Source organism: Notolabrus celidotus, chromosome 1 (assembly GCF_009762535.1).
Source record: "Notolabrus celidotus isolate fNotCel1 chromosome 1, fNotCel1.pri, whole genome shotgun sequence".
NCBI classification, from domain to species: Eukaryota; Metazoa; Chordata; class Actinopteri; order Labriformes; family Labridae; genus Notolabrus; species Notolabrus celidotus.
Window position 1 is genome coordinate 40,324,129 of NC_048272.1, and position 17,500 is coordinate 40,341,628.

The following is a 17,500-nucleotide window of genomic DNA, read 5'->3' on the forward strand; positions in this document are numbered from 1 at the left end:
TGCAGATCTCCTCTAGAGCAGTGATGTTTTGGGGCTGTCGCTGGGCAACACGAACTTTCAACTCCCTCCACAAAGTTTCTATGGGGTTGAGGTCTGGAGACTGACTAGGCCACTCCAGGACCTTGAAATGCTTTTTACGGAGCCACTCCTTCGTTGCCCGAGCGGTGTGTTTGGGATCACTGTCATGCTGGAAGACCCAGCCACGTTCCATCTTCAATGCTCTCACTGATGGAAGGAGGTTTTGGCTTAAAATCTCACGATACATGGCCCCGTTCATTCTTCCCTTAACACGGATCAGTCGTCCTGTCCCCTTTGCAGAAAAACAGCCCCAAAGCATGAGGTTTCCACCCCCATGCTTCACAGTAGGTATGGTGTTCTTGGGATGCAGCTCAGCATTCTTCTTCCTCCAAACACGACGAGTTGAGTTTTTACCAAAAAGTTCTATTTTGGTTTCATCTGACCACATGATATTCTCCCAATCCTCTTCTGGATCATCCATATGCTCTCTGGCAAACTTCAGACGGGCCTGGACTTGTACTGGCTTAAGCAGGGGGACACGCCTGGTGCTGCAGGATTTGAGTCCCTCTCGGCGTAGTGTGTTACTGATGGTAGTCTTTGTTACTTTGGTCCCAGCTCTCTGCAGGTCATTCATCAGGTCCCTCCGTGTAGTTCTGGGATTTTTGCTCACCGTTCTCATGATCATTTTGACCCCACGGGATGAGATCTTGCGTGGGGCCCCAGATGGAGGGAGATCATCAATGGTCTTGATAATGTCTTCCATTTTCTTACAATTGCTCCCACAGTTGATTTATTCACACCAACCTGCTTGCCTATTGTAGATTCACTCTTCCCAGCCTGGTGCAGGTCCACAATTTTCTTCCTGGTGTCCTTGGACAGCTCTTTGGTCTTGGCCATGGTTGAGTTTGGAGTGTGAGTGTTTGAAGCTGTGGACAGGTGTCTTTTATACAGATAACCAGTTCAAACAGGTGCCATTAAAACAGGTAATGAGTGGAGGACAGAAGAGCTGCTTAAAGGTGACATATCACGCTTTTTTCATCAATATATATTGGTCTAAGAGGTCCCCAAAACATGTCTTTAAAGTTTATGCTCAAAAAAACACTTTGAAATCAGATTTTGGTCTGCCTGAAAAACCCTCTTCTTCAGTCCTCCTCAGAACACTCTGTTTTCTCTCTGACCACGCCCCCTCAGGAAGTGGATGTGCCTCGGCTCTCCAGCATGTTGATCTGATGTTTACATGTTGGCTGAATATACACGGCTGCTCAGAGATCACGTTACTTCAACCCTCTGAATCTGATCCTGATGGAGAGGCGCCTGTAGCAGGACCTTTCTTAAGGATTGGTCACAGATTTAGTGTTTCTTGTTGTTTTATTTGTCAGTATGTAGACGTGTGTCTTGGTACACAGCTACGAACATGTAGCTATGTGGCTATGCTAACTAGCGCTAGCACTTATCCATGATAAATAAAAATAATCCACTAGATCTTCAAATCTGCAGACGTGGGGAGTAAAACCGACCTCTGCCAGAAAGGCAGCAGGACCTTTTATGAAGGATTGGTCACAGATTCTGTGTTTCTTGTTGTTTTATTTGTCAGTATGTCGACGTGTGTCTTGATACACAGCTACAGCTACAGCTACAGCTACGAACATGTAGCTATGTGGCTATGCTAATTAGCGCTAGCACTTATCCATGACACATAAAAATCATCCACTAGATCTTCAAATCTGCAGACGTGGGGAGTAAAACCGACCTTTGTGTTTATTAAGACAGCCTACAACTAGCATGCCTCCCTCCTAAGCTCCTTGTTAGCACACATTTGTGCAGGTAATGAAAAACAGAGGAGGGGATTCAGTATTATTTTATACAGTCTATGGGCTGAACAAGCTCCGAGCTCTGACTCCGTGACAGACCGGATATTGTTGTTACGTAACAAAAACACTGAAGTCTGAAACGGCTCGTTTCACACACATTTACAGAAAGGTGGAGAAATCAGAACAGGGGCAGAATGGATTCTTTTCATTCTCAGGGGGTTTGTAGACATGCCAGGGACACATATTTCAGGTAGAGAACCATTAAAAAGTCCATTTTGCATGATATGTCACCTTTAAAGAAGAAGTTACAGGTCTGTGAGAGACAGAAATCTTGCTTGTTTGTGGGTGATCAAATACTTATTTTCCACCATAATTTACAAATAAATTCTTTAAAAATCCTACAATGTGATTTCCTGGATTTTTGTTCTCATTTTGTCTCTCATAGTTGAAGTGTACCTCTGATGAAAATTACAGACCTCTCTCATCTTTCTAAATGGGAGAACTTGCAAAATCAGTGGCTGACTAAATACTATTTTCCCCACCGTATATAGACTGTGTTCAGAAATCCCAAACAAAATGGCTTTACAGACAAACTTCATCAAAAACAGACGTCACAATAATTACCAAGAAATAATGTGATATGTCTTTTTTTTCTTCGTTAACTTAACTCTATAATTCTTTCACTCTCCGGTAAAAGTCCCTGAACAGGAAGTGCATCAGCAGCCTTCAAAGTGATGCTGCTGCTTGTCAGATCATTGTGGGATCATATGCTCTAGTTTCTTTAGCACCAGAAGCAGTATATACTCTCCATCTGAGGTTTAATCCCACAGTTATCTGACCCAGAGTTCTATCATATACTCCATTATGTAATTAATCCTATTTCAAAGAGGTGAAAACACATCTATCCAGAGCTTCACTTCCTTTAAATGAAGACATACAGGAGCTCATTTCAAAAGGTCTCTTCACTCTCAATCACCTCTACACCTTTCACACCACACTCGTGTAAGACAGTGACATTGTATGTCTTTCCACAGACCCCACAGCCATAAATCCACATCCACAGTCCTTCAGGGACAAGTATCATAAGAGAGTTCTGTTGTTTCTTCAGAAAGTCTGAAGCCATGGAGCTTTAAGAGTTTGTTTCACTGGTAGCAGCTGCCCTCGTTTCAATCATTGTTTATTTTTTTAATGATTTGATATTATTAACAATCATATTCATGTCTGTTCGGTCTGTGGCTCCCACCTTACATCTCATTTATGCATGACTTCTACATTTTATTCTTCTTACTACCACTTGAACTGAAATGTTAACAAAAATAAATATCTACAGAGAATATAAGTAAACCCTTTGTTCTCCTTTTGAATGCATCATTGTCTCTATGTATTTCTACATTATTAATGTGTATTTGTTCTGACTCAGGCATTCTCCAGGACATGCATACTTTGACCCCAATCACTTCCTGGAGGGTATGCAGCAGGACATGGAGCGGGAGGTGCTGGAATACGAGGTGAACATCTTTTGTTTCTGCTCTTGGTCAGATAAAATGGACATGAAGAGTAGTGATTGTTCCTTCTTTAGTATAATCCAGGTACTCTGTGTCACTAGTCCAATGCCTTTTCTATTGAGCACAGTTCCTGATATGACACAGTTATTTAGGAGGTACTCTTTTTTGCATCAGGGTCCTGCTCATATAGCCAGGGATTCAATCCACTATAATAAAAGTACACAATTAATACTACACATTATCCCTTACTCCATCATTACATTGTAGTAGGTTTGGTTTGTTTTTTTGTTTGTTTGAAGTCCTTGTTCATTTGACATCTTTTCCTTGTCATTAAAGAAAGGGTAGGATATTGATTTGGAAACATGTCGCATTTTAATCTTTCCTTTTACATGTTTACAAACCAAAGTTATCAATAAATCAAACCATTTTACAAAAAGGAAAGATCTTTGAGAAAAGAGGAGGAGGACTCGTGCAGATTTAGAGGAAAGGTTTGAATGAAGTACAGAAATAAACAAAAACAACAAGAGGAAAAACAAAAACGGACTTTTAAACAAATCCACAGGAAAAAAACAAGAACACTTAGAAAACTCTGGGAAGGTTTGATGTAACACATTACAATGAACCAGCACAGACGGGAGGAAACATAGAGGCTGCTTTTGAAACCTCCTCCTGTACTAGCAGTACGTACTGATTCAGTCTAAATTCAGTATGTAATATGTGAACAAGAGCAAAATCTGCAGTATCCCAAAACTCCCTGGATGTCGTACTGATTCAGGAACATGTCTCAGTCTGCAGCGTACCAGTCTCCCTCACATACTGTTTCCCACAATGCACAGCGCTAACTTCTTCTTCTTCTTTTTCCACATATGACGGGGGCTCTCAGTTTTTAGGTGCTGTGTAAATTATTAAATTCCATATAAACCACTTCTTCACTTTTTAAATCCTAAGTGAAGCTGAAGAAGCAGTTTATCTATCAGCTTGGTCGTTGTTTACTTCTGCTTTCTACTACAGACTGCCTTCAAACGCAGTATGTAGTATGCAGTAAGTACTGCATACTACATTCGTAGGTAGTCTGTAGCAGGCAGTTTGGAAAACAGCCAGAGACTAGATACACACTGGGTAACGAGTAACGAGGCACAGGTGAGCACAATCACTAAAGAGGGAAAACACAGGAAGTCAAACTAAACTTAACACACACGGGAAGAATATGCTACAAAATAAAACACTGAACAGTAACTCAACAACAAGACCACAGGAAACCACACAGGGAGGAAACACACAAAATACTAAACACACAAGAACACAAAGAGGTAACAAATCAAACACAGAACAGGAATCACTGAAACACAACACTGGGAAGACACAAGGACATCTCTATAAGATACAACTGGAAATCAAAGACAGAACACAACAAAGAAAATACAAAACCTGACAGATGTGCTCCCTGTAGACGTCACGTTCTAACTGTAACATGCATAATATCATGTAGTGTTCTCTCAGGATCAAATAATGAATGATTCTGACATCCAGCTCCATGAAAGTAAAAGAAAACAAGCTTCAACAATACTACTAGTCTTCTACAGTCCTGTCTTTATTTACACTAATATATACACACACTCACCTTCCAAGAAAAACATGGCCACACTCTAAAACACAAGGCTGTCCACCCCATGCACTTTGATTATCCATTCATGTGCCTCCAGACCTGGTTGGACCTGTTCAACATGAGCAGCAGCATGCGTGCTGGTCTGCTCCACAAAGCTGCACGCTCTGCTAAACCTGAACAACACATGTCTGTAAACAGTCCTTGTGAACACCATGTTGTGTAAACAATAAAATTAGCATGGCATGCAATTAAAGAAAAGCTGCCATGCTAATCTGCTCAAGCAAAGCCTGTTAGGTAAGTGTGACCCTGGTATGTGGAGGTGCTGTGGTCAGGGCATAGCTTTATACCTGCACACATGAAAACACAGAGCGAGTGATTGGCCTCTTGTGTCCACTTTCAATGTCCCCCTGTCTGTGACCAGCCTAGCTCATCTGTCAAGTCTTCTATGGGGTCACTTCTGCAAACCATTGCAAGGTATTTTGGGTTGTGAGTACTCCTAGAGGTAAAAGAAATTCATGTTTACGTCAATAAAAAAAAAGCAACTAAAATCAACCCTTTAATTATAGACTCTGACAAACGGATCATTGACACACTTCTAAACTGTGCTCTCTTTCCTCACCAGCGAAGGATCATCTTGTATCTTGTAAAGATTTTATATATTCTATATATATATATATATATATAGAATATATATATATATATATATTTTGGTCACCTCATTACGTTGCTCCCTAAGCGATCAGATGTCAATGCCTCCTCATGTCCCTTGTGTGTCTGCATCAGTAGCTAAAGGTGCATTTCCGGGGTCTTTTAGCCCCCAGAACTACTTTCCCCTGAACTAAAAGGTTCCTGTGCCCCCATTGTTGTCTGCGTTACAACCACGGGCTGAAGTCCCAGGTAGATGTGCAAATCAGGCCAGTGACGTATGGAGAAAAATAAAGTAAATGCACTACACCACCAGACCAGTAGAGGGCAGTAACACAAAGAGGAATGCCATTCATCACAGATGACACCATAGAAGCAGACGGACAGGCAGGTATCATTCTGAGCAACACAACAGTTAGCCTGTTAGCATGAAGAGACTCAGCTGGTGTTGTTTTAGATGGTGCTATATTTCATCACAGATGGATTCACTGAATCAACACGTGAGAGGAGATAAGCGCGAGTAGCAAAGACGTTTCAACACGCCTTTAAAATCCTTTTGAACTCAAAAAGCCGTGGAAGAGATCGTCCGGTGTTTTGGTTTAAACAGCGACCCTGTTAACTGCAGACTCTCAGCCGGATGCATCCCTCATAAACGTCTTTGGACGATCATTAAATATCTGATGAGGATATTTTGAAATCTTAATAAAAACTAAACTAGTTTGCATTCCCAGGAACTCCCTCTGTGTTTCAACAGCTGTGTAAACTCCACAAACACTGACACGTTCAGCTGAAGGTCTCCAGTTTACAGGGTCACTTTCAAAACCGGATCACCGGGAGAGAGACGCATTCACGGTGGGCTGAGAGAAGACTACTGTTACAAGCTGCTAAATCAAGAGAATCACAGCTTCTTCTTTTGAAAAGTACACACACATACAAAAAAGATAGAACAAATAAAAACTAATGAAAGAAAGAGAAATCAAGTGAATCACAGATGTGTGTGATGTTATTGTGGACGGAGGGAGGAATAAAAACACTGAGGTTAATCTACCAATCAGACACATTCAGTATTGCAGGCCCTGACCCCCAAAAGTTCAGGGACCTTTGAAAAGTACTACCTACTTAGCAGGGGCTTTTTAGGTGGAGATTATCTACCCCTGAACTAAATTTAGACCCTGGGTCCACCGGTCGAAACGCACGTAGTTCAGGGGTAAAGCTCCTCCTGTTGAAATGCCTCTTAAGGCTGTTGGCTTGTCACCTTATTACCCAGGAAGGTGAGCAGGTGCACCGAGTAACTCAGCTGATAAATCATGTGCCCCGTGAACACAAACTGAGTGTTCCTGGATTCAATTCAAGCCCTAGGCTCCTCTTTGTTGCTCGTCCCTCCCATTCTCTGCTGCCAGTATGCCCTGTGGTTCCTCCCCTTCGGTAACTGCTGTGTATCTGACTGAGACTGACTGTAAATGTCTTTTTGTGGGACTCCTATTTCTTTAACTCTGGTGTGATGGTAAATGGACTTATATATCTCTTACCACTCTTACCACCTTTTACAATACCATCCCATTCTGAGCCACAGCCGCCCCAACCTGGGAAGTAATAACCAAATGATGTTAGTGGGATTTTTTGTTTTTGCATGACTAGACATTATCCTACGGTGGCTGGGAAGTGCAATGCAACTTTACAAAGGATGAACTCTTTTACAAAGTTGGAGATAAATTTACTAAGAGCGATAATTCTGCATATTTTCAATCAGAGATTATGATCAAGGAATGTCAGTTTCCACGGAGTCATTTTGATTCAGACCAATAGTCGAACAATATTCAGTGATTGAAAATTTCCAGAATTATCACTTATTTTCAAACTTGGTGTGGCTTTTATTTTGAAAGGACACATCAGAATGACCTGTGAATTCTCTCCGGTAAAACAAAGCGCTCACTGATCACTTCAGTATCACTTCCTGTATTTGGTACATTCCTTCTCCGTCAGAATCTGCTGTGTGTAAATGTGTTTCAGGTAAAAATGTTCCGTCTCCTTCAAAGTCTTTCTGATGTAGTACATTAGTTTTCTTTAATGTACATTTGTTTTTTTTCTTGGTAAAAGTGTTTAATGTCATTTTTTTTTATAAAATGTAAAAAAAAAAAATCAAAATGCTAATTTCAGGTTCAGGTTCAGGTTACTTTATTTGTACCCGTAGGTAAACTTGTTTTGCAGCCAGTGAGATGTTAGGTCGATACCAAATTACAAGATAGATTCAGACAGAACAATCTACTTAATGTGCAAAACATACAAAAAATATCCTAAAAACTAATGTAACACTAAAAATGGTAAAATGAATAGGCATGATAAAACGATAATTTGTCTCCAACTTTGTAAGAGAGTTTCATCCTTTGTAAATTTGCATTGCACTTCCCAGCCACTGTAGTATCCCTACACTCTGAACAGTTTGAATAGTGCCGTCTGTGAAACATGTGTTTCATTATATCTGCAGGAGTAAATGAAACAAAGTGTGACCCTGTCTAAAAGTCCACAGTGTTATCTCTCATTCTGTCTGCTGACGTCTGAGAACATACACACATGGCTGCTGTACACCTAGTTGAAGGATTCATTACAGTAGTTAATGGAACTGCTCCTTTAATCATTGTTTACTCCATCACCTCATTACGGATCTAATAGAATCTGGATGTCCTGAGTAAAAAATAATTCCACCATTGTCCATGCAATACTTCAAAGAAACTGATAATTATAGAATTTTTAATGCAGATATGTGAATTCAAATGTATGATGGAATATCTATTTGTGCATTTCTCTCCCTAGGAAGTTGACCTGTATCGAGCAAACATCCAGGACAAGCTTGGTCTGACGATCTGTTATAGGACAGACGATGAGGATGAGGCTGGGATCTACATAAGTGAGGTATACCCATCAGACTAGCTTTCAAATCTTCATTAAAGTCAGTCAATAGAACCTTTAATGTGTCACTCCTGCTCTCCTGTCTTTAGATTGATCCAAAAAGCCTCGCTGCAAAGGATGGTCGAATCAGAGAAGGAGACAAGATCATTCAGGTAAGCTCATTTACAGCAGCAGAACTTTGATCCTCTACATTCATCTTTGAAACCATCATCTGTTTGTAAATCAATGATCAATGTTCAAAATGTAAGAAACTTCCAGAGAGGTTTGAAGTTGAGGCAAAGGACGAGTTAGCTAAATGTACAGATATAAAGTGTTTCATATATCAGGTATCTCAGTATTTTCTTCTGTCCCTCAAGATCAATGGTGTTGAGATCCAGAACCGGGAGGATGCTGTAGCACTGCTGACCAGTGAGGGGAGCCAAAACATCTCTCTGCTGGTGGCCCGGCCAGAGATCCAGGTCACTAAGAAGTCCTTTTTGTGTGAATGAAAAACTTAAGTCTCTCACTATGATCACTTTAACAACACATGCTGTGAAATCAAAACCTGACTGTGTGCCCACAAAACAAAGTCCAGCTTTAACTGCAGCACTGATCGTTTCCATGTTTGAAGTCAGACTTGATTAAATGAGGCTTCTCTTCTCCTCTCTGGGTCTCAGCTGGATGAGGGCTGGATGGATGACGAAAGGAACGACTTCCTGGATGACCTCCACATGGACATGCTGGAGCAGCAGCACCATCATGCCATGCAGTTTACTGCAAACATAATGAAGCAGGTACACACACTTCTGAAGACCGAGTATATCTGACTTTCTAGGATGACACATTTTGAACAAATGAAGTCTGTGGATGGTAACAGCTGAAAAGACATTTTTAACAACAGAGGACGTCAGGAGGAAAGTGCATACTCAAAGACTTTTTACTAATCACAAGGGTCCAAGAGTCATTCAGAAAGAATTGCTTTTGTTCTCATGATAGTACATACATTGAAATAATTTGTTTTGGAATTAGTAGAGGAATTTTTAAATACATTATCCACTGTGACAGATTTAAACCAAAATAATTAACAACAAATATTTATTGAGTTTAATTTTTGCTCTGGTTTTCTAAATGTCAGCAGTGTTCCTCCTTACAACCCTATCTCTGAAAAGTATACGGATGCTGTTAGATGTGGATAAAAATCATATGAACCCTAAATGTAACTGAACATAGTGCAAAGACAACATCTCAAATGTTGAAACAGAATGAATGAATTGATTTATGAATAATAAATGCTCATCTTGAACCTTTAAAATATTTGGGACAGAGACACAAAGCACTGAGAATGTCATGTAATTCTTAAAAAGAAAACACCAGGAGCAACACCTCTCAACTAATGAAGTTAATTTTCAACAGGTTAGTCACATGACTGGGTTTTAAAAAGGGCATTGAGAGGGAGACTCTCACAAGTAAAGACTGGAGGCGTTTCAGCACTCTTTCAGAGACTCTGTGAGTAAACAGTTCAACACTTTAGGGGCATTTCAACCAGAGGAACTTTACCCCGGTACTATGTGTTTCGACCGGTGGACCCAGGGTCTACATTTAGTTCAGGGGTAGATGATCTCCCCCCTAAAAAGCCCCTGCTTTGGGGGTAGTACTTTTAAAAGGTCCCTGGACTTTCAGGGGGCAGAGCCTGCAATGCTGAACGTGTCTGATTGGTAGATTAACCGCAGTGTTTTTATTCCTCCCTCCGTCCACAATAACATCACACACATCTGTGATTCACTTGATTTCTCTTTCTTTCATTAGTTTTGATTTGTTCTATCTTTTTTGTATGTGTGTGTACTTTTCAAAAGAAGAAGCTGTGATTCTCTTGATTTAGCAGCTTGTAACAGTAGTCTTCTCTCAGCCCACCGTGAATGTGTCTCTCCTGGTGTTCCAGTTTAAAAGGTGACCCTGTAAACTGGAGACCTTCAGCTGAACGTGTCAGTGTTTGTGGAGTTTACACAGCTGTTGAAACACAGAGGGAGTTCCTGGGAATGCAAACTAGTTTAGGTTTTATTAAGATTTCAAAATATCCTCATCAGATATTTAATGATGGTCTAAAGACGTTTATGAGGGATGCATCCGGCTGAGAGTCTCCAGATAACAGGGTCGCTGTTTAAACCAAAACACTGGTCGATCTCTGCCACGGCTTTTTGAGTTCAAAAGGATTTTAAAGCCGTGTTGAAACGTCTTTGCTACTCGCGCTTATCTCCTCTCACGTGTTGATTCAGTGAATCCATCTGTGATGAGATATAGCACCATCTAAAACAGCGCCAGCTGAGTCTCTTCATGCTAACAGGCTAACTGTTGTGTTGCTCATAAGGATACCTTCCTGTCCATCTGCTTCTATGGTGTCATCTCTGATGACTGGCATTCCTCTTTGTGTTACTGCCCTCTACTGGTCTGGTGGTGTAGTGCATTTACTTTATTTTTCTCCATATGTCACTGGCCTGATTTACACAATCTACCCGGGACTTCAGCCCGCTGTCGAAACACAGACAACAATGGGGGCACAGGAACCTTTTAGTTCAGGGGAAAGCGGTTCTGGGGGCTAAAAGATCCTGGGACTCTTGGTCGAAATGCACCTTTTCAGAATGACTTCTCTCTCTACGGTACAATAACTGAAGGATACTCTAAGAATCCAAAGAAATCTCTGTACAAAAGGGACCAGACTGAAAACCAGAACTGGGGTTTTCATGAATATTTAGGTCCTCAGTTTGAAAAACACACATGACTCTTCAGTGGAAAGCACTGCACAAGCTCAAAATCACTGTCTGTGACAACAGTTCACCCTGCATCACCAAGTGCTGGTTCAAACTGTTCATTCAGAACACCCACCGACCCCCAATCCCACTAAAGCTGGACTGGGTCAAAGAAGGAATCTGAACTGGAGAGCAGCCGTATTCCTAGACCAGTATTCAAGATTCAAGATTCAAGAAAGCTTTGTTGCCCTTTGAGCTCGCACACACAAGGATTTGAACGTGGTGATTGGAACACCGGTACTCAACAACAATACAGCAAGGGCCATAAATATACAGTTGTGCTCATAAGTTTACATACCCTGGCAGAATGGATGTTTTCTTGGGTAGTTTCTGTTCTCATTATGAAATAAAAAGAGTAAACACAGTTGTTTGCTAAAAAAATATGCTTCACACAACCACTAACCATGAGTGAAAGAAAAGTTTTTCTCTTATCATTAATATTCTCTGAAAAATGCCCAAAAAATCACAAATTCTGCCAGTGTATGTAAACTTATGAGCACAACTGTAGAAACTAAGCCAGAGTGCACATTTGAGCAGATGAACATAATAATGAATGAGGTTACAGATGAAATGGTATAAGTATAGGACATTACAGAGTCAAAACTCCAGAAACCGGTCACCTCGGCTCCCAATCATTTACGGTGTTATTGAAAAAGAGATGATTCAACTTTTGAAAAGTGTTGCTGGCATCAAATTTAAAATGAGTGTACGTTTTTTTTAATCTAATTTCAACGATCAAATGTGTCACTCTCAACAGTGGATATGTTGTCTCTGCACTTTCAATTGAAAATAGACTTTAAAGGTGACATATCATGCAAAATGGACTTTTTAATGGTTCTCTACCTGAAATATGTGTCCCCGAGAATGAAAAGAATCCATTCTGCCCCTGTTCTGATTTCTCCACCTTTCTGTAAATGTGTGTGAAACGAGCCGTTTCAGGCTTCAGTGTTTTTGTTACGTAACAACAATATCCGGTCTGTCACGGAGTCAGAGCTCGGAGCTTGTTCAGCCCATAGACTGTATAAAATAATACTGAACCCCTCCTCCGTTTTTCATTAACCTGCACAAATGTGTGCTAACAAGGAGCTTAGGAGGGAGGCATGCTAGTTGTAGGCTGTCTTAATAAACACAAAGGTCGGTTTTACTCCCCACGTCCACAGATCTAGTGGATGATTTTTATTTATCATGGAAAAGTGCTAGCGCTAGTTAGCATAGCTACATGTCGTAGCTGTAGCTGTAACTGTAGCTGTAGCTGTAGCTGTAGCTGTGTACCAAGACACACGTCGACATACTGACAAATAAAACAACAAGAAACACAGAATCTGTGACCAATCCTTCAGAAAGGTCCTGCTGCCTTTCTGGCAGAGGTCGGTTTTACTCCCCACGTCTGCAGATTTGAAGATCTAGTGGATGATTTTTATTTATCATGGATAAGTGCTAGCGCTAGTTAGCATAGCCACATAGCTACATGTTTGTAGCTGTGTACCAAGACACACGTCTACATACTGATAAATAAAACAACAAGAAACACTAAATCTATGACCAATGGTTCAGAAAGGTCCTGCTGCAGGCGCCTCTCCGTCAGGATCAGATTCTGGATCAGATTCAGAGGGTTGAAGTAACGTGATCTCTGAGCAGCCGTGTATATTCAGCCAACATGTAAACATTAGATCAACGTACTGGACAGCCGAGGGCACATCCACTTCCTGAGGGGGCGTGGTCAGAGGGAAAACAGGAGGGCTAAAGAAGAGGGTTTTTCAGGCATGCCAAAATCTGATTTCAAAGTGTTTTTTTGAGCATAAACTTTAAAGACATGTTTTTGGGACCTCTTAGACCAATATATATTGATGAAAAAAGCGTGATATGTCACCTTTAAATAATTTACAGCCTTCAGATTCTGTTTCTATGAACACTCAAACACCGGTCACACAGTTCTTCACCTTTCTGAATATTTCACATGCTTCATGTAAATTACCAGGATTCCTATAGATCATATTATTCACATTGATTTTGAGTATAAGAAAAGTGTCAGTGTTTTTACACACTGTGATTAACACTGTGAATAAGATGGATGCAGTATTTGTTCTGAAGACATTGTGTCGTCTGTTTTTACAGAAGAAGCAGGAAGAGGATGGGGGCACCACAGACACAGCCACTTTACTGTCCAACCATCATGAGAAGGACAGTGGTCTCGGTCGGACAGATGAGAGTACGCGGAATGATGAGAGCTCAGAGCAGGAGAACCTGGGTGATGACCAGACCACAGCCTCAAACACTCTGGACAGCTGCAGGAAGCTGACCTACAGTCAGGACACCCTGGGCAGCACTGACCTGCCCTTCAACAGTGAGGCCTTCATCTCTGCAGACTACACCGAGACAGACTTCCTGGGGATCACAGCTGATGAGTGTGAGCATTTCAGAGAACTTCTGGAATTGAAGTGCCAGAGGAGAAAAACTAGAACTCCTTACTGCCAGGCTGGAGGAGCCATCGGCCAGGACCAAGAGGGTTTTGATAGAGAGCTAGAGCAGCTCAATGAGGAGCTACGGAACATTGAGTTGGAGTGTCTGAATATCGCCCATGTCCACAAGATACAGCTGCTAAGAGAGCAGTGCCACGAGTCCTGGATGCTCCACAACAGCGGCTTCCGCAACTACAATACTAGCATCGATGCACGCCAACACGAGCTCTCAGACATTACAGAGCTGCCAGAGAAATCCGACAAAGACAGTTCCAGTGCCTACAACACTGGGGAGAGCTGCCGCAGCACACCCCTCACACTGGAACTGTCTCCAGAAAACTCGCTCTGCAGAGGAGCAGGGAACCAAGGTCCAGCTGGGGCATCAGGCTCCACCAATGTCAGGATGCTTAAACCTCTCCTGTCCCCTGTGCAGGAGGCCTGTGGCCCCAGTCTGAGCAGAGACTCCTCCAAGGATTCAGATGGAGCACAGACTGAGAGCAGGGAGAGGAAACCTGCAGAGTCCAGTAAGGGGAAAAAATCTCAATCACACTCACCTTACAAGCACGCCCACATCCCTGCCCACGCCCAGCACTACCAGAGCTACATGCAGCTGATCCAGCAGAAGTCAGCTGTGGAGTACGCTCAGAGCCAGATGAGTCTGGTCAGCCTGTCCCGGGACCTGGAGCCTAAGATGGAGTGGAAGGTGAAGATCCGCAGCGATGGCACACGCTACATCACCAAGCGGCCTGTGCGAGACAAGCTGCTGAGGGAGCGCGCACTACGCATTCACGAAGAGCGCAGCGGCATCACTACAGACGATGACGCCATCAGTGAGCTGAAGATGGGACGCTACTGGAGCAAGGAGGAGAGGAAGCAGCATGCAGTCCGTGCCAAAGAGCAGAGGCAACGCCGAGAGTTCATGAAGCAGAGCCGAGCAGAGAGTCTAAAGGAGACAGCCGGTCTGGAGGACAAGAAGGAGCCCAACATCATCGAACTCAGCCACAAGAAGTTAATGAAAAAGAGGAATAAGAAAATCTTTGACAACTGGATGACAATCCAGGAACTGTTGACCCATGGCACGAAGTCACCAGATGGCACGAGGGCTTACAACTCGCTCCTGTCTGTGACCACCGTGTGAGCCCTGAGGTCTCAGGCCAGCTGGAGGAAGAGAGACTTGTGTGTGATTGAGCAGGAACACCATCAGTTCAGGACCTGAGTTCCTGTTTTATAAACCAAAAGTAAGAAAAGCCTTTCAGGGACAATCATGTGTCAAATGATTGTCCTTCAGATGATTGTTGGACGTGGAAAGACTCACTCATTTCATGTCTGATTCAGTTTCCCTCTTTCAGGATCCTTTTCTACGTTTGTATCCTTTCAATAATTGTATCAACAAGAAGATCTGACTCTTGTTAGGTTTCAAATGTGTGTAAATACCAAAGTGCCATAACACAAACAGCCAGCAGTTTCATTGTTGACATTAAATTGTTCATATTTTATATCTTTTATCACTATTCTACTGTTATGCAATCTCACTGCTTTCACTGATAAAACACGGTATAACATATAACCCCAATTTTAAAAAACTGGGATGCTGTATAAAATGTTAATAAAAACAGAATTTGATGGTTTGCAAATTATTTATGCTCTATATTTAATGTAAAACAGCTCAAAGACAACATGCCAGATGTGAAGTACTTGAATGTACATACATTAAAGTACTTCACATCTGACATGTTGTCTTTGAGAGATTTGATATGATGGCATCATTTCAGACCTGAGTCCAGCAGCAGGTTTCAGTGTTGGGACATGGTCGTGTGTCGTTTCACGTCTTCTCACAAACACAGCGGCCTCTGCCTACATCTGGTACCAGCCCGGGCCATGCCCAGAGCCTGACCCGTGTTTTCATGAAGAACTGATTGTTCAGCGGACTTGATTGACGTGTTATTACAACATCATGCCAATATGGTGACTGTGCTGTACCGAACACAGAGCAGTGCAGATGAAGAAATGCTGCCACAGGATTTCTTTTCTGTGGAGTGCATCACTACAGCAGAGGGCGCTCATACCAATAACTGTCCCAAAATGATAGTTATCATGCCGTTCATCCTGTGGAGGGATTGTTTCTACCAGACACACTCACAGAGACTCCAGGCTGCAGTGGATGTCTTCACATTCAGAGCAGAGAGTTCACTAGAGCAACACCAGAACCAAACGTCCCCTTTTCTTGTCCACACTTATTTTCATATCTCTGTTTGTCTGTCGCATTCTATCTCTCCAGCACCGATTGTGTGTTGTATGTTTATTTATTATTTGTATAATATTTAGCACCCTCATGTCTTGGTGACAGCATGTTAGCATGTTTTATGGAAGCTCAGTTATGCACATGTTTTGTAGAAGGATGCATTTTGATGATAAAGGATAAGTAAAGTAAAGCTTGTCACTGAGGAAAGGACACAGAGGTAAGAGTTCCTCAAATTCAATACAGTCATGTGACATAAACAGCTTGACTGCAGTAATACTAGATCAACTGTAGAATATAGAAAAGTCAATCACTCTATTGTGTTCAATCTGGATAGTTCATCATTCTGTAAGATGAAAGTACCTCATAGTTAACCAAGTAAACGTAGCCTCTTCCATAATGGTCATCAGACTAACATGAAGGATGGACGGAACTACCAGAGGTTTATTATTAAAGGAAGTCACCCGGCTGACACAAATTAAAGACAATTTAATGACAATGTCTGAACAAGATCCACCAGAATACAGGAAGAGTTTCATGATCAGAATTTTCTGGAAGGACCCCCAAAAAGTGCTCAGTTACTTAATGGACTTGTACTTCTATATCTCTTTTCTATCTGAGCACTCAAAGTTCTTTAACTCTAATCGTCCCATTCACACCACGTTCACTCTCTGATAGTAGAGGCTGCTATAGTAAGAGACCATCAGTGTTAATCTCATTCACACACATTCACTCTCTGATGGTAGAGGCTGCTATAGGAAGAGACCATCAGTGTTAACCTCATTCACACTCATTCACTCTCTGATGGTAGAGGCTGCTATAATAAGAGATCGTCAGTGTTAATCTCATTCACTCTCTGATGGTAGAGGCTGCTATAGGAAGAGACCATCAGTGTTAATCTCATTCACTCTCTGATGGTAGAGGCTGCTATAGTAAGAGACCATCAATGTTAATCTCATTCACTCTCTGATAGTAGAGGCTGCTATAGTAAGAGACCATCAGTGTTAATCTCATTCACTCTCTGATGGTAGAGGCTGCTATAGTAAGAGACCATCAGTGTTAATCTCATTCACTCTCTGATGGTAGAGGCTGCTATAGTAAGAGACCATCAGTGTAAATCTCATTCACTCTGATAGTAGAGGCTGCTATAGTAAGAGACCATCAGTGTTAATCTCATTCACTCTCTGATTGTAGAGGCTGCTATAGTAAGAGACCATCAGTGTTAATCTCATTCACTCTCTGATGGTAGAGGCTGCTATAGTAAGAGACCATCAGTGTTAATCTCATTCACTCTCTGATGGTAGAGGCTGCTACAGTAAAAGAGACCATCAGTGTTAACCTCATTCACACACATTCACACACCGCTGAACTACAGAGGGAGCAGTATGGGGTTCAGTGTCTTGCACAAGGACACTTCGGCATGTGACTGCAGGATCTGGGATTGAACCGCCAACGATGGACTACCACTGAGCCAAAGCCGCCCTGAGTTGGTATGGAATTAGACTTAACGTGTAACGTGGTACAATC

General features: G+C 41.9%; 1 protein-coding gene across 1 annotated transcript in view; it reads left to right on the plus strand.

The window, feature by feature from the left end:
- The window catches only part of pdzrn3b (PDZ domain containing RING finger 3b), a 97,875-nt gene extending 82,504 nt beyond the window's left edge, over positions 1–15,371 (plus strand). The window contains exons 5-10 of the mRNA XM_034695773.1: positions 3,250–3,337; positions 8,397–8,495; positions 8,582–8,644; positions 8,849–8,950; positions 9,149–9,265; positions 13,391–15,371. Coding sequence (XP_034551664.1) covers positions 3,250–3,337; positions 8,397–8,495; positions 8,582–8,644; positions 8,849–8,950; positions 9,149–9,265; positions 13,391–14,872 — 1,951 coding nt within the window. The 3' untranslated portion in view covers positions 14,873–15,371. The remainder of the gene's footprint in view (positions 1–3,249; positions 3,338–8,396; positions 8,496–8,581; positions 8,645–8,848; positions 8,951–9,148; positions 9,266–13,390) is intronic.
- The last annotated feature ends 2,129 nt before the right edge of the window (positions 15,372–17,500 follow it).